The sequence below is a fragment of the Anarrhichthys ocellatus genome, unplaced genomic scaffold (assembly GCF_004355925.1).
Source record: "Anarrhichthys ocellatus isolate YVR2014 unplaced genomic scaffold, GSC_Weel_1.0 scaffold15, whole genome shotgun sequence".
Classification (NCBI taxonomy): domain Eukaryota; kingdom Metazoa; phylum Chordata; class Actinopteri; order Perciformes; family Anarhichadidae; genus Anarrhichthys; species Anarrhichthys ocellatus.
In genome coordinates this window covers 6,327,881-6,345,922 of record NW_022280045.1, presented here as the reverse complement: position 1 = coordinate 6,345,922, position 18,042 = coordinate 6,327,881, and the positions used below count along the sequence as shown (strand labels likewise).

At 42.4% G+C, this 18,042-nt stretch overlaps 1 protein-coding gene across 1 annotated transcript in view; it reads right to left on the bottom strand.

Annotated features, from left to right (window-relative positions):
- dnah9l (dynein, axonemal, heavy polypeptide 9 like) overlaps positions 1-16,942 on the bottom strand; it is a 60,914-nt gene extending 43,972 nt beyond the window's left edge. The window contains exon 1 of the mRNA XM_031854878.1: positions 16,919-16,942. Coding sequence (XP_031710738.1) covers positions 16,919-16,942 — 24 coding nt within the window. The remainder of the gene's footprint in view (positions 1-16,918) is intronic.
- Between the last annotated feature and the right edge of the window lie 1,100 nt (positions 16,943-18,042).

Below are 18,042 nucleotides of genomic sequence, written 5' to 3'. Positions count from 1 at the left end.
GTGTGTGTGTGTGTGTGTGTGTGTGTGTGTGTGTGTGTGTGTGTGTGTATCTTCTGGCAACCTCCTAATGAGATGCCTGTGTTTCCCTCCATTAGTAGTTTATTAGATAGCATGGGTCGCTGAGGTTTGTAAAATACAGTAAGCTTAATTTAGCACATGTGGCACTACGGGGGCAGAGGGGACTTAAGGGAGTATCAAGGGCATGGACAACTGGCGTCGCTTGAGATGTAAATTAGTGTTGCCAGCAATAATAGGTGAGCTCCTAAGCGCATCGTGCCCTCCGACAAAGCATTTACTTATTAAAATGCCTTAGAGCTGCTGATGACTGTGAATATAATTACGTGTAACTAGAATTTTAACCACCCGACAAATGCTACTTCAATTTATGCTGCTGCTATAAAGGTCTGCTTTATCTGCTTTAAAAAAAAATAATAATAATAATTCTTGGGTGTGGTGGTGCACTTCCCAGAGATCACTGTGCAACCAAAAGGGGTCACCAACACAGAGATGCTCTCATATTCTGTTAATGGAGCGGACTTTGTGTAGTTGGTTTCTCTTTTATTTTAAACAATCCACTGGTGCTGCTGTTGCAAATGTGTAGAATTATTCACTTCCAGGGGAAGACCTACCCGCCACTGGACGTTTAAAACAGCAAATGCAACAGAGACATTGATGAATTGGGTAAAGGTTGTACCACTATTGTGTTGTGCTGTTGAGAGAAACACAGAAGCAAAGTGGATATTTATTTATTTGAACGTGACGCACATCTTGTCAACTAGCAGATAACCTACATAAATAAATAAACCTACATACTGTAGGTTTATTTCACATTCCCTGGTTAAAAACAATGCTTTTATATATATGATGACCTATAAGCAGTGCAGTCTATATAACAGATGTGTGCAGCACCACAGAAAACATTTTCAGTATACCCTTCAGTAAGCATGAAGGAGAAAATGTGTATAAACAGAGAACAATGTATTGTACATTTTGTGTGGATGGAAGAAAGATACACCTAGTTTTCTTTGTTTGTTTGACCTCAAAAACACACACACACACACACATATCATTTATAGCTAGCTAGTAAGTGACAGATGGACCTATTTTCTCCACCGTTCATGTAACCTTTTCTGTCTGGGGCTATCAAAGGTCACTCTGTCAGACCTGATTTACTGTAGGAGCACGGTGCTCCCTCTCTCTCTCTCTCCCCCTGTGCGACTCCCCATAGTACTTTACATGAGTCCCTCTCTCTATCTTCAGCCCCTTGCACTGTATGTAATTCTGAAATGCTCTGTCAATTTAATATGCTGGTGTCAATTTTGAAAAGGAGTCATTTTTCTATTAAAGTTGCTCTGGCAGTTTGCCCACTAGGACCTGGTGAACATTTCAACACCGCTCAACTGAGAATGAAGAGGTCACGTTGCTTGTAAAGCTATCTGCTAGATTACAATGCTATCAAAGGCTGTATGCATGGCGCCAGGGCAACGCCGCTCTGTTGCTTCTGTCAGTCAGTCCACCGCTTTGTTCCAGACTGAAATACCTCTGCGGCTATTTGATGTATGGCCATGGAATTTGGGACAGACATTCATTTCCACCTTAGCATGAATTGTAATAAGTTTGGTGATCCCTCAAAAGACTTTGGCTTGTGAGCTAATGCCTGCAAAACACTCCCATCGGCCTCACTGTTGTATTTTCATGTAATGGAATATGATGCAGTAAGGCTCTCAGGTCGTCTGTATGGCTTTCAAATATGTATTCTTCTGTCGCTCATATACACACGTAGGCATGACTTACTTTGTTCTTGTTTGTTTAAATGTGCATGCGGCACCTATTCACCTCAATGATACATTAATTCATTTCAATTCATTTATAAACCGCTGGACTAGGGCTGGGTGATATTGAGAAAATCAAATTTCACAGTATTTTTGACCAAATACCTCCATATTGATATGGCGCCATTATTGTAGGGTTGACCATTGGTGATATTACTAAATACTTACACAATGAGATTAATGCTAAATAATCATCAGTAATGTGGATATAATGGCTAAGTGGGTAAAGGAAAATAATAGAATGAATAGAAAAGTCTGGTAAGTTCAGAACCTTAAATCTCTTTATTGAAAAGCAGCCAAATAAAACCAGGACAAGACAACATTTATGCCATATTACGATATCCAAAATCGAAGATGATATCTAGTCTCATATCACAATATCAATGATATATCGATATATTGCACTACCCTGGACTTTAATAGCTCACATGTGTTTCAGCCATATTTCTGCTCATGTTCAAAACTTCCTGCACATTCAAAAACGTTATCTCACAAATCTTTATCTCTGAGAAGTCAAGATCAAAGTTGTAAGTTGTATCAAAAGTTTAGCGAAGTGTCAGTCCTCACAGTCCACGACCATATTCTACACCCTTGAACCTACCCTACGGTTCTGTTGTATTTGAGAGACTAGGACGGGATGTTTAATTGTAAATTCTGGACCGTAGTTATGAAGATTATGTTGACATGCCAAACATTTCATAAGCATTGTGGCTCCATCTGTTCTGGTCCTGTGCCGTGTAAACCTTATAATGGAACTTTTCCATATAGATTTTCCACATAGCCCTGCATTAAAAACCTAATTCTATTCTCTGATCCTTTCCCTTCCTTCTTCTCATCACACATATTTGTCTTTTTTGCCGTTTCCTCGTCTCTCGCTTTTTTTCTCCTGTCTGCCAGGTGCAGAACTTGGTTTTTGCCCCCCCCCCCCCGACACTTTATTCGACAGGAAGAATGATGGGTATGGTGCCACACACTACCAAGAGCAGAGGAGAAACAGCTGAGGCAGAAAGAGGCAGGATTTCAAACCAAGCCCTTTCATCATTGTAATAGTTGAGTTTGAAGTGTGAGCTGGTTTGACAAATGCCACCGAGACAAAAGCACAACTCACACGTCATTGTGTCGTTAATGAGCAGAATAACACTCGAGCTCAACGTAGTGCAAAGCTCATTCATGCACACAGCTCTACAATGCTTTCTGTCACACATGATGTGGATATAAAGGAAGATGGGGTCTGCAGCAGATTGGAACGGCTATGTAAAGACGTTGTTCTGGGTGAGAAAGAAAAAGAAGGGAAGTGATGTCTTTTTTTTTTTTTTTCTCCATAGGTGTGTGAGGCTTCTGTACTGTATCCTCTTGAAGCACATCAATCGACCCGTTTTGTATTTGTCGGTCACATTTACACACCTGTGCCACCGTCACGCGATAGTTTTACATCGGCCTTGGTGTGAGTAAAGAAGAATAAAGCTCACAATTTGTCACGACTGCAACAACCAAAATGAGTTGTGCAAGAATAACCCAAAAACATTTGGACTGACAAACTTATTCAGACACTTATTATGTTTTAATTTATTTCCATGCTGCCCAGAGCTATCACGGGGACTGGCTCGTCTGCACACAGCATGGCGTCTTTCCCTGTCACAGTCCTGCTTATAACGGAGCTAACAGCTAACGTTATTGGACGTCGCATTGACTTGATTATGATGCGCTCAAGCTTTGCTCGGTAAAATGAGTATTTGGCGAAAGTCAATTATAAGGCTATCATGATGTGTTCAAACATAATCTTGTCAAATTTGGTTTTTCAGCCAGAAACTTGACTCAATGTGTTCAGGAGATGTTTCCACAGCAATATCCAACAGATATTAGAGAGGGAGCTGTTTAACTTAACACTAGCTTGAAGAAGATTGTGATATAGTGCCAAAATATTTTTGCAACTAACCACCGTAGATGATGATAACCGTAAAAAGGGTAACTGACTTTGAGATGGTTGAAATTAATTTGATTGTGAAAAAAAAGTAAATCTGGAGCCTTGCTGTCAATTATAGTTCTTAAAAACACCAAACGGAATCGGCCGGTCAGGCTTTTAAAAAATTGGAAATTGAAATTGTTCTAGAAAAATGCACCTCTAGAATTCTCACATCTAGCTGAGCAAAAACATAGCGTTTGGTATTGACAGAGCTATATTAATGTGTCCGTTTTAAGTGACCGGGGGAAAATGCTGAAATCTCATCTCATGTTGATGAAGAGCTGTTTGCACTCTGGGAGAATGGAGAGAAGTTAGATGGAGTATATGCAGGACAGGAATAAATTTAGCATTACTCACCCTTTAATGCCATCGTCTCTCCATCTCTCGGTTGCATTACCTTCTCTGATGTCATGACACTTTGCATCTCATCTGCAGCCATTCATGTCCTGTTTTTCTCTGTTGACTCCTCTCTCGGGTTCGATGGCATCATTTGTCCTTGGCTTTTTCTTCTTTATTACCTCATTTCATCATATTTCCTCTCTCGCTTTTCCTCCGTCTTCTTCATGCGTTTCCTCTCCTTTGTTAGATTGTTATTGCAGATCCGTCAATAGTCACAACGTGCTGCCAAGGCCTCGAGAGCTTTAATTTCCCTAATAAACTCAGTACTTAATTCTCACCAGTAATGTGTGTTTGTGAGAGGAACATATTGTTTTTTTTGTTTGGATTTTGGATATGCGCCGACAGTGTCGCCTTTAAAACGTTGTCCCCGGGAACCTCTGTTACACTTGAGCATATTGATTCATTAGTTGGATCTCTACACACCAAGTCTGCCGCTTTTGTTCAGTGTATTGTAACGTGCAGGCAGTTTCCTTTGTGGTTGTGCCCTGTTGCCGTGTGTGTGTGGGCGTGCATGCTGGAGTGTGACTGTGTACGTAACCGTCAGGAGCTAAGTGCTTTGAAGTTCATCATGCTGTGTGGTGCTTTGGAGGGACCAATAAGAGAGGATAAGACTCTCTTGTTAATCCTTCCTGAGAACAAACAAAAGCAACAATAGAGCACTTGTTGAGTCGTTCCACCCTCAAAGCTCCAAAATGGAGTAACACAAAATCAAATGACACGCTGCTCTTTTCTTTTTCTGCACGTTTCCTCTATTGTGGAATCTTTATTTCTACTCTCAGTGACGAGCACATTGATGGACTCTGTCTGTTAGCGTGTTGGTGTTTGCTTGTTAATTGCATGCACAGGTGCTCTGGATTCAACCCGTGTTGTTCATTAAAAGAGGATCCATGTGACATTTATAAAGAGCTCAACTACTTAACAAGCAGCTATACTCCGACTCTCTCTCTCTCTCTCTCTCTCTCCCTCTCCCCCCTCTCCCCCCCATGAATTATTATCCCTTATGGGTTGTAAGTAAGTCTGTGAAAAAGCAGTATTGCGGAACGCTATATTACACCATTTAGACTGGATACATTTCCGCCTAATCTACGAGACTGTTTAATGTGAGACCTGTCTCATAAATAACTATCAATACTTCCCTTCATCGTAATTATTATTGCACAGAGTGTTTCTTGTCAGCCGGCTACCTTTGCCAAAGCAATCCGTGAGGCAGAAAAGGACAATCTGTCACTCTACTTTACAGCCCGGTCCCCTGAGATTTTGTGGAACGAGCACAATGTCCTAAAATGCAAATATGTACCCCGAGCACAAAAAGAGCGAGAAATACATTCTGCCCTCCTTGAAAGTATCGCACGAAGGAGACATATCTATAAACAGGTTAGAGTTTGACATTGAAACAATGCTGGCTGGGAAGTTAAGGTTGTGCTTTTGAAATAGTCACAAACATTTGCCTCTTGCCTCTTTCTCATTCTTTATAAAACTACTTCCTTCACTTTCAGTTTGTGTGATGGATCCAACACCATGAGTGTCTTTAAAGAGAGACTGTCCAAAAGAGCATGTCCTTGTTTCCCCATTCATCATGTTCGAGACTGACACAGACACACACACAAGATCAAAGAAACGCTGTACTATCTAGTTTGTTTTAGCCACTTTGGCCAATTCTTGTGATTCCAACAGACGCAACGCAGCACGTTTCAGAAGTGCCTCTCTCTCTGCCGTTTTGATTGATCCATGTCCCACTAATGTTCACTAATCATCAACCGTAAACCGACAAGATTAGCGCCTTGAAAGCCTGGGTGCTGCGGTTGAGGTACTTAAAAAGCCACCCAGCTGCAACGATAACTGACGCACAAACAGGTTAAGTCCGTCATTTATCACCATTAACATCCTTAGTTTATTAGCATTATTACAATCATTAAAAAGGCCCCATTAGCAGATATGACCCTAATGTACGGGCACAATAAGGTCCACATTTCTCAGATTGTTTTGCATGTCGGTGAGTATTAGCTGTAACAGTTTAGCTGTATAATCAAGATTCATCATTATTCACAGGTGGATATGCCCGATATGCCTTACTTTACCTTACTTCAAAGCATGAGGACGGTTACCTAGCTTCACTTAGATTACACTAATATCTACTTATTTAGACTGTACAGTACTTCTCTTGTTTTGTGATGGGGGCAGCTCTTCATATCTTATTTCATCTCGGACTAAATTGATGTTACTGCAGCTACAAAATAGCCATTTTAGAAACCGTGAATAAAAAGGACTTGAATTGATTCAATATGGCTGGACAGCAGGAAAGAATTGAGTTAGTTAAAAGAATCAGCCTTCCCAGGCGTGCGCACACACACACACACACACACACACACACACAAACAGTGATACACAAACCAGTGGTGTGCAGAGTCTGAAACGTGCCCAGGTAAAAGATGTTTTTTTGCATGTCTGATGTAGAGATGTTAAAATATGAAGGTCGTCAGGGGGATCTTTGTCTCGCCTTAAGGCTGCATGTTGAAGGAGATATCAGTTATCCATTATTGATCATCATATCTTTTTTTATTCTGTCTATTGTTCTTAAAGGGGCTCATCGGCAGTACCTGTGAATTCTCTGTCAGTCCACTTTATTTATGTTACCGTATGCAATAAATTCAGAACTCCTTAAGACCACTCTGATATATTCACATCATGTATTATAGTTCAAAGCACACTTGTGTTATCACTTAAGAATGGATTAATTATTATCATATGGATAAAAAATAGTCCCAGTGTCTGAGCAGGAGAAACACAGATGTCTCCGGTGCCGCCTGAGGTGACTTGATCCTCTCCATGTCACATTTACACTGTTGCTTCAAGGTTAATCTTTATGTCGAGACTTCGCCGTCTGTCTCTGCCTTTCTAGTTTTCTCTCCAGCGCTCTCTCTCTCCTCCCTTTCTCTCTGTTCCTGCCTCAGATCAATGAGCTGGATGACTGGAGTAAATCTTAATGGTCAGGGTGTGTGTGACAATGTTCAGATGTGCACGTGTGTGTGTGTGTGTGTGTGTGTGTGTGTGTGTGTGTGTGTCTTCAATGCAGGTGAAGTATTGCTCGCTCAGCATTGTGCTGCCCCTTGGGCACCACCACACGCCTGCCTGCCTGCCTCCTGTCCAGCCACAATCAATTTCACAGTCACAGACACACACAGACACACACTCACACACAGACAGACTGTGTATTTTGTCCTCCTTGACTTTGAAATCTGGGATGTGCTACTGTTTCACTTTTTATGGGAATATGCTCATTGGACTTTGGGTCCAGTCCACCGTGAATCCCTTTGTTGAATCTCAACCTGCTTTTCCAAACAGACAGACGACAGTTGTTTCACATATTCACCGTTCCTTGAAAGTTTCTTGAAAGTTTTTGAAAATTTGACATAAATAGACATTTGTTGGATGAAGTACTTGAATTTCTATATTTCGTGCCAGATTACAATACAAATCTATTGCTAAACTTTCACAATATATTGTTTTTCTGTGCTTTTGGAGAAGGTCGAGAGACCAGGCACACTGAAACACAACACAATTGAGAAGTGTTCTTTTTAATACACTTTTTAAGTGTCTGTTTAATAATTGTCTGTGAGCTCCTGTAAAGCCTGCTAGTTGTCATTCTTCTAGTTTTACTCTCTTTTGTAACAGAACTTAACCTTTCCCCGTGTCTCAAACTGTGCCGTGTTCAGGCCGTGAATGTGATATTACAGAAATCTAGTTTTGGAAATACAGAAAAAGAAAACATGAAATCAAACCATTTTAATGATTATAAGCTATAAAAGAAAAAGAGCTGTCAAAGAAAATTGCCTTGAATTTACGTTATTGATTTCAATCTGATGGAAAATGGTTTTACATTTCAAATGTATTATCACTGAGCATGAATTGCACTCATTTAAATGTATTTATTAAATCATCAAAAATGCTGACATATGATTTATTATCATTCTTCTTGTGAATTGGAATTACTTGCTATTTCAATAAATGGAGAAACAGGTTGTACACTTGCAACCTTTATGAAATATGTGCATGAAAGGCCCAGTCGGTAGTTGGTTTCTGACCACATAGATTTGAGTTGAGATGGATGAACTAGATTAAAGAATTCTGTGTGTTTATCAACTGGTTTCTATTCACACAGTTGTAAACCAACATTTTATAGCATCAGAAAACCTTAATAACTCAGATTTCTTCATCATCTGGCGTAATGCTGTCTGTGTATTTTACGCCCTCCCAATCAATTTAGCAGATTTCAGGTCAGTTTTAAATGGTGATACAGTAGGGTCACCCTGTTGCTTACATATGACGGTCACGTATTGCGATTGTGTCTTTTACTACCTACTGTCGCACCAGGACGCCATTAAAAGTAGTGTAAAAGAATGAATATGAACTTGTAATATGTTCTGAATAGATTAGACTAAAAAATCCAATACAAAATATAGATCCATTAACCAGAATATTTAAGTCAAAGTGGATGAAGGGGGCTAACAGTGCTCAGAATAATGGAAGGTTTTAAGACCATGTGATGGGGTAAAAAACCTCCAGAACAAGCGAGTAAGTGGAGAATGTTTTGTCAACTTAAAAATACGATGGCCCTCGAAGCATTCTCAATATATCGTTGAAAACTTTAGGTCCAAATTCATGTTATGATCAATTCGACAGTAACACCTACAGACTGAAAATTTTAATGAGTTGGAAGTGAGGTTAGATACACAGTCAAGATCTAGCACACAGTGAAAAGTTCTACAGTTAACATTTGATTCTAGTGTTTGTTCGTGTGAGTGTGTGAGTGTATGCGGCGAGGCAGCTGCAGGATTTCTTCTCTGATTTTATGATTACCACATTTCATGTTTCCTGTCCATAATTGTAGACTGTCTTTGCATATCTATATTGGTCTGTGAGTGCGCTCAGCGTGGGTCCTCGCTCCAATCAGCCATTCATCAGTCATTTCAGTGGAGACAGATCTTCATCCCATGTAAGTGAAAAAGAGCCTGATGAACTGTAAATCTGCCTGATCCTGAGGAAGAGGAAGAGGGAGAGGGAGAGACCCCACTGTGCTTCGATGGCATGGGCCAGGTGGTGTAAGTGAGTGCAAAGTGAGATGAGTCGAGAGTGTGCGTGTGTGTTTATGAGGTGGGGGGCGGCATTCAGCAGGCACCTGCTGCTGACAGGCTATCATTGAAACGCTGCGATCCAATTCAGATTCAATCCCCCTATGCTGCTCTGAAGGGCCTTGCGACAACTCGCCTCCTCTCCTCTCTCCCCTCGTCTCCTCTCTCGACCTCTCTACAGGGGTGCCATCATTACCTGCTGATTGCAGAGCTGTCATTTCTTGCATCTGACAAGCTTGCTGATTGACACGAGTATGGGCGAGTGTGCGCTCATGTGTTTGCCTCATGCCTGCTGTCTTGAGTCTAATGCATACGTGTGTTTACCCATCTGCGCGGACACCTGCGTATGTGTGCACCTACCCCTTACTCTGATTATGATTGCAGTGTGAGTGAGTGCTGGTGCTCTACCAGAGGACGGGAAGGAAGGGCGAAGGCGAGGCTTTTGTTCTTAGCAGAGCAACCTTTCGGGAATAACAGTGTGACTGAACACTTTGATGTCTGGTTTTTCTATTTAGGCAAGTCTTTCACATCAGTATCAACGTCATGGATTATAGATGGACTGCTTTGCTGTTTAATTACTGTACATGTGTTCACGGGGCATGTAGCATGCCGATTTTGACAGATTACCACCAAATAATTGTCTCACTTAACAATTAGTCAGAAATGCATTGCAACATTGAGGAGACAAAATGAAATTATCTTCTACTACTTCTAGCGAAAATGCCGTACTGTGAGTTTTTAGTGAGGAAATGGAGACAGAAATGTACAGGGTGTGCAGCAAATGGACGTTCGATGGTTGACTGTAAATGCAGCATTAAGTATCTCTCGCAGGGATTCCACTGACACCGTGGTCATTAATGTGTGCCACAGCAAGGTCATTAAAAGTGCCAGTGAAGGGAAGTGGCCTGATTGGCTGTTTGACCTTTAAAGGGTAATTGCCACTTTTAAAAACTAATAAAGACTCTGAGAGACTGAAAGGAAGCCAACCCCATTTGACTGGAAACAATAACCCCAAACAATAGAGGTATGTTTTTCCATAAAAAGCATGGAGCAAGTTATTGGGAAATGGCTCTTAAAAGGAATGAAAGTGAAAACTGCTGATTTTCTATTCCTCTCTGTGTTTCCTTAAATGTTTCAATCATATAAAGTCAACCCCATGTATGTTGTAATGTGCACAGTTCTTATTCATAGCAGAGGTTGCTGCATTTTGTAAAAATGAACCCTTGTAATGCCTTTCATTGTGTTCAAGACTTCTCCTCCAAAGCCTAATATCCACTTTTTCTGTCTGCTAAAAAGGGATTGAAAGATTTAAGTAAAAACCGTTGACAGCTTTACTGGCTCTGAGTTAAAAGGTGCCCCTCTATTCAGGTAGCATGAAAGTCCGACTCTGAACAGCAGCGTTTTGGAATATAGATTGCTTTCAGCACCCAGACCATTGTCGCTTCAAAGCCGCCCGAGTTCCTCTTTGGCTCTCCAGCTTTAGAAACGGTGCCTCGTAAAAGAGGGATAAAAAAATTAAATGATATGAGACTGGAACCAGGGAAGATAATGGCCTGAAACTGGAAAGACAATAGGAGAAAGACAAAAGGGATGGAGGGAGAGGATAGACAGAGAAATTAATGATATAACTCAGTGGACTTCAGGGCACCTGGACTGCTGAATACCAAAGAGGACAATCTGAAAGCATAAAAAAAGCAACGGTGAACTAGTTAGGGTTCAGTGAGTGAGGACAGACAATGATAAGGAGATGGTTACAGGCTGAGAACAAAACAATTCCAGCTGAAAAACACCTAAATAGTGTAAAAGTAGAATCTGAGAGACGGGAGGTGACGCTTTAACCATCTAAGTGTTTCTCCTTAAATGTGCCCATGACAAACATCACCACTGACACCACCATCACCAGAGTGACTAGCAGGCACCCTGTGGTGGTGATTCAACATCATTAGTGAACATGACTGGCTGTGGGCATTAGGGACGCAACATTACACCACACCATGCCGGGTGCTAATGTTCTGGAAAACTAGATACCATCTTTTCACTTGCCATCCTTCACTCACCGAATCCGGTGGGGGAAAAAAAAACCTGGAGAGAAGACAGAAGTGAGAGAAGGGTTTTCTACAACTGCTCTTGGGTTTGTGCATTTATGAGTGTGTGTGTTTGTGTGTGTGTGTGTGTGTGTCCACCAACTGCTTGGAAAAGCATAGAAGAAGAGAGTGTGTTTTTCATCTCTGTACGTTTGCTTTAAGCCCATATTTCGTTATCTTATCCTCCATCCTGCTCGATCATATTTCATCACACACAGGTTGCCTCCCATTGAGGCTTTGTGAGCTCCACAGCAATGGGGAGAGTAGGCCTCCTATCTGCTAGATCCGTCTTTGAAAGTTGCTCCTCCCCGCCACTAGATGCAACATCTGTGAAATGGGGGAAATGGTGGGAAATTCCATTTTCAAAAAGACATCACAGCAAGGGCTCACTTGTCTGTGAGGACTGATACAGCTAAGGCGTTTTAAGTGTCCGTATTCATGTGCTTGTGTGAGTGCGTCTGGGTGAGTTTGTGAGTACTTTATAATATTCGTATTCGCCAACCCAACTTGTCCAGGGTTGCGTGCATGTGCAGAATTCTGTCATTCTGTTTATACTTTCTAAGAGGTTGCTCTGCCTCACTGAGACGCGTCTGCTTCAAGAGTCTTAGCTGCTGGACACGCTACTCATCCACAGAGATGAACAGAGTAAAAAGCAGAAAAGGAGAACAAGATTGGAAAGGCGGACTGTGATTGTTGGGGAATCATTTGGTTGTATTGGCCTATAGCAGAACCCATTTGCACATAATTTCCATTAAAACGCAGTAGACAAAGACACGGCTACACAGTGGCTCCGGCTTCTACAACAATACGTGTTTTCAGGGTCTCTTTGGAGAAGCTTTTAATTTCTGTCACATGCCTGTTCCACTGGAAAACCCACTAATGACTGTTACATGTGCGACTCTTAAATGAAAATGAAGCCAGAGACGGCTAAGAAATGGAATCCAGCTCAGACAATTAGATGCACCATCTGCCTCGTCTTCCACCGGTCCCCTATGTGATGGGAGTAAAGTAAATGCCACCGACCCATTGGTTTGTGCTTGGAATGAAGGGCTGAATATTAATATGGTTTGTATGTTAGTATGTTTATGTGAAGTAAAACTCTATTTGGTAATGTTTAACGAGATGGGCAGAGGCAATCGTTAGCTTGATTAAGCTGGGCCATATGCTCCAGTCATGGCAGAGGACCCAATAAAAAAACAACAACACAAAAACAGCCCTGAATCACAATGAAGATGCACTCATTTGCCTTCTGCTCACAGTGGCTGCACTGGACCACATGAGGTCTGTCTCCTTCTCCGTCTGTCTCTATGTGTGGGCTCTATTTTTGTTCTGGCGTGCGGTGCAAGACGCAGCTTTGTGCCAGCAAAGTAACATTTTCCTGAGGTGGTTTTCATATTTTTTTTTTTAGGATTTCAACTACTGCCTGCCTGCTTGGAACAGGTCAACGGGACACGGCACAAAGTGCAATCCTGCTTTTAAATATAACCCGAGTGTTCCTGAATAATGTCCTATAGGCGTCTCTGTCTATGGGTTACCAGGTTGCGGCGGTGTTGGCAGGATCCATGTCATGGTAAACCGACAATAGAGAGAAATGTATGAGGTAAACCTAATCAAAACTTAAGACGCAAAGTCATTCATGCACTAAGCTAGAGAGAATTGAGAAAAGAGCCACCTTGTATGCTGGGCTTTACCCCAATGAATGAACAAGTACAAATGACGGAGCCTACAAAAGGTCATCGATGGAGAAACCTGCCCTGGAGCAAACGTACAATGACGAGTGAAGACTCTGCGTTGTATAACCGATCTCAGTGCACTCTGCTCAAATAGCTTTGAATGTATGAAATCATTTGATTCTGCTTTGATAATATATTCCTACTTGCGCTGCAGTTTGGCTGTGCAGCGGCTATGAAATTGTCAAAAAAGGCGTCCCATGTGAACTGGTCTTTGTGCTCTTGGATGTGCTTTGTACCGTGTGCCTTGATTTACAAAAATAAGGACTTTGTCTGTCCTGCGATGTGTCTCGTCTCATTCTCGCTTTTCATTTCTGTCATTGATTCCCCAGCTCCCTTATCTTTCCATTTTCCTTACCTTCATACACTTAATGTATCTCCTTTCCCTCCTTGTGAATTGCTGTACTTCCTACTTCCTCTGGCATTTTCCTCTCGTCTCTGGCTCCCCTCATCTCTCATTTACATTCCCTCTTTCCTTCCATCCGTCCCAGCATGCTGAACTGGAATGAATGAACCTTTCTGCCATCACAAGCACAGATGCATCCCCTTATGCGTGTGTGTCCATGTGTTTCTGTCTGTGTTGTGCCTTGTGTGTATGCGACACACAGCCAGTGTGGGCACGCGGTTGCGCAGACTCTTCCTGGGGGAAAACACGGATGCAGCCTTTTGTTTCTGCTCTTGTTTAGGATTACAGTTTTGTTTTATTAATGCTACGGTAATCTGGTTTTCCCTCCTTCTTTGGTCCTTGTGCCTCACGAAATGCAGGAAAGCTCAAAGGACAAGCATTGATCTAAGCGGCTCTGGAGACCCCGTGCCACTCAGCCAGCTTCTACCGTGTCAATCTTTCATGAATGCTGCTGGAGGAAAGTGGCCGTCGGGGAACTGCAACAGACAATTTGCTCAAAACAAAAGACATAGCGGAGCCACCAGTGGAATGGCCAGGCCCTTGTGTGACTGCATGGCCAACTTGTTTTTCATTATACGCTTATTAACACTGCTGCTTTTCACTTGGATGACTGATTGAAACAGAAATACCCGAGGCTAAACATGTTGCAGAATAAGTGAGGTGTGTGTGTGGTTGCGTTGCTATCCTCATCGTGGAGTACTTTACTGCAAATATCAATCAATGTTCGAACATTTTTCAAGCTTCACTTTTAATAAGATGCAAACCAAACGGGCAGTAATGTGTTAAACTTTGTATCCGACCTGTCTCGGCAGTTTTAGGATGGATCACCAGTTTAACCTGCAGATTATTCAGATGCACACACATGCACGCACACATGTTCACAATGCTGAACGCATGCAGTACATGTGAGCGCATACAAATTTGCACATGCACACATAAAGAAAGACAAAAAAATTTGCTTATTTGTCTGCGTATCTCCACCTCCCTTCACCTGCAGGAGAAAGTCTATGAAATATTAATTATAATGCACGATGACGACGATGCGCTTAGCCTACTGAGAAGAGAACCCGGTGTGTGCAGGTGTGCCTTTCTTCGAGGTTTGTGTTCAGCCTGCTAATGACCACTGTTTTTGAGACCTCTTGCCCTCTTTCTCTCTACTCTTGTCCGTTTCTCCTCTTTTTTTCTACCCCCTTCACCTCTAACCTTGTACCTCAGCCTCCTGTTTCTCCCTCCGTTCCATTACGCTCCACCTCTGCCTCCCAACCTCAGGTTTAGACAACTAACCTCGAGCTCTGCTGACACCACGTCAATGCAAATTGAATCCCCCCCCCCAACTCTCCCATCCCTCTCACTTCTTAGCCGTCTTCCTCGTTTCACTTCCTTTTAGAGATTATGTGGTAATGAGGGTGTCTCGCTTGTACAGCAAGACCTTTCTCGCCTCGCTCTCTTTTACTCCCACATTTGCGTTCTCTCTCTCGTGTTGTCACTCTCTCGTGCTGTCCCCTCCCTTCTTTCTACCCCGCGTTACATTAATTAGGAGGGTACGCGGTTGTGTGTGAGCCAGAGGTGACCTGTGTGTTAATGTGAACAGAGGGACCATGAGACTGGCTTGTCAAGTGTCTTTGCAAGCCATTCTGCGCTTTTACATGGCTCAGTGTCCGGGGGACAGAATGAAAATAGACTAATACCGTTAGCTACAAATGAGGCCATTTTTATCGAATGGATGGGCAGACAGAATGCTTAACAGCATACAATGGGAAGGAAAATAATTCAACCATAATGGACACATTTGCATATTCAGATTTTAATGTTAATTATGCTTGAAGATGCCAAGTTTCTTGTATGTGATGTAAAATCATGCAGGAGTGTGAAGCGCTGGCTGTTCAAGGGAGTGAGTGAATGTGTTGAAACGGTCTTCCTCTTTGTTTTGCTTTTCAAAGTATCAGAAGATATTCTCAGGCCTGGAGCAGGATTTGGGGTTATTGAGGTAACTACAGGTTTAAACTGTTTTTTTTTTCAAGGCTATTTTATAACAATACATTGAAGCAACACATTTGGGCAGTCAGTGATTACTTGACAGCTGCATGGCGATTGGTCTTATGTTGCAAACACCAGCCCTTATGTGAGCATGCTCATGGCTCGATGGAGAAACCCTGGGTTAATTTACCGAGTCGATAACTACCGTCCTGTGACTGCTTAGTGCGACTGCGGTTGTTAGGAATGACCACTTACAGAGAGCTATTTTTCTCCTCTTCGATTACCTCATTGAACCTGTGTGAAACTATTTTGCATCATACCCCTCTCTGCCTACATTACTTTTTTTTTTTTTTTTTTTACATACAAACATGCATGGCATTCACCAAGGCATTGAGAAGATGAGTGCAGACTGGGGAAAATGGTCTTTTTTTCAGTTCCACTTTATTATCGTGCATTTGAATCCTCGACAAGAGGCTGGCCAAACGTGGTAGAAAATGTCACCTGTCACATTAGATGATAATTGTAAGATGATGGCAGCGGAAGGCAGAGGCCCTGCTAAGCTATTCAGCTCTTATCTCCAATGTGGCTGCATAAGTAAAAAGCACATGTAGCATAACGGATTCAGCAAATGGCTCCCCACGTAGAAAATGAAACCATAACTTAATGTGTGGTTGGGAGGGGTTTAGCACTGTGTGTGTGTCTGAAAGGGAGGAAAGAATGATAGCAATGCTTGGAGTGTAGTTTGTGTCTGTGGCTCCATGTCTGTGTTTAACAGACGGATCCATGTTGCCCTTTTACGGTGGAGCCAAGGATTCCCATGGTGCTCAGGGTCAATTCTGACTTCCAGTGACGGATGATGTGTGTGTGTGCGTGCGTGCGTGCGTGCGTGCGTAAATGTTCGGTTAATCCAGGTCATATCCATCTACAGAGGAGCTGTCACAACACTAATTGCAAAGTGAAAAATGTCTCTATGCATGCATGTCTGTGTGTGAACACATGTCAACTCTCTCAGAGCTTCCTGTTCTCTCCTTTTTAAAGAACACCGTACTAAATTCAGCAAATGTGCAAATTAAAGGTGCAAATCAAGAATCCTGTCTTACTCTGCTTGCTTCCGTTATTTATTTATTCATGGCTGGTTTCAGCTAAATCAACAAGCCAACCTTTGGCTGATTGCCTCTGGGTTTGTGTGTTTGTGCTGCGTGCATAGGTACATGTCTGCGAGGGATTGCAGAGTACAACATTATATCCGCATGCTCATTTATTGCGGGCAGCAACTAACCCACCTGACCGCATCCGCATTAAGCCGTCCCACTGAGGGCTCTTAACCTGGTGTCTCTTGGCACTTATGTTAGATTCGACATCTTAGAAAGGGCAGGCTGGTGTAATTATAACACTCACCTTGTTGTTGTCGAGGTCCTCCATGGTGAGGGGGCGGGGACGCAGTCAGAAGGTTATGGTAGGTATACTTACGGTATGATTCGTGACACTTGACACCGTGAATCATCATGTACTGTGAGTCTGTGGTGCATCATCGTCATTTTTCCTCTTTCTCTGCCAGATTGTCAGTGCGTTACTACTATAGCGTTTCAGTCAAACCTCCCTGAAACCTGTAACCTGTTCCCTGCTCTGGCCTGCTTTCATGATGTCTGTCTCTGTTCCTATTCCTAAAAACGTGCGTGCGATCCGTTAGCCATGTAATGACCTGCTGCTTGTTTGTGACCTGTATTCTTGCCTCTGCCCTTTTGGTCTTGTTCATCTGTAATGCCTGTCCACCTGATGCCAAACTACAACTCTGGTAATTGACCCTGTCTTCGTACATTTGTTTTTTATCTGCTCAGCCTGCGTAGGTCTGCATTTGATTCCTCTTTTCATACTGCAACAGTCAACTGCCAAAAAAGTCTGAACTTGGGACAATTGGTGCTGAAACCCAATGAAAGTTAATTTGGTAAAAAGGCTTTCCAGAATTGCAGAATCCTAAAGAGTATTTTGAACATGTACTCAAATGGACTTGCTGGGTTAGTAGGAGCGTGCCCGCTCCAACACAGCTGCTTGCTGAGTTTTTCAAAGCGGTGCTATTTCAGTCGCACACAACAGCGGCCCTTTTGGACTGGTGCAGAGTCGGCCCAGTGATTGGTGGCGCTGGAGCATTTCCCCATTATTACCACTAAACTGTGATGGAGGAAAAATTAGGCAGGTGGTTGTTAGGTTGTGAACTAGACCTGCAGGGAGGTGTGTGTTTGTTGTCTCTTTGTTTACACACAGAAATTGAGAAAAGGGAAGTCTACTACTGACCCAGTTAGAAATAGAAGGAGGGAGAGATGGAGAGAGATCTCTTAGGGGGTACACTGTTTGTTGTAATGGGTTTAGCATGGTTCCTTTCTCAGCTCAAAAGGAAAAGTGCTGAAACAGACTCACACACACACACACACACACACACAAATGCTCACACACTTATAACACTCTTACTTTATGTTTAAGTCATGAGGCTGCTTTTTTGCCAACTCAATAAACACACTGCTGCC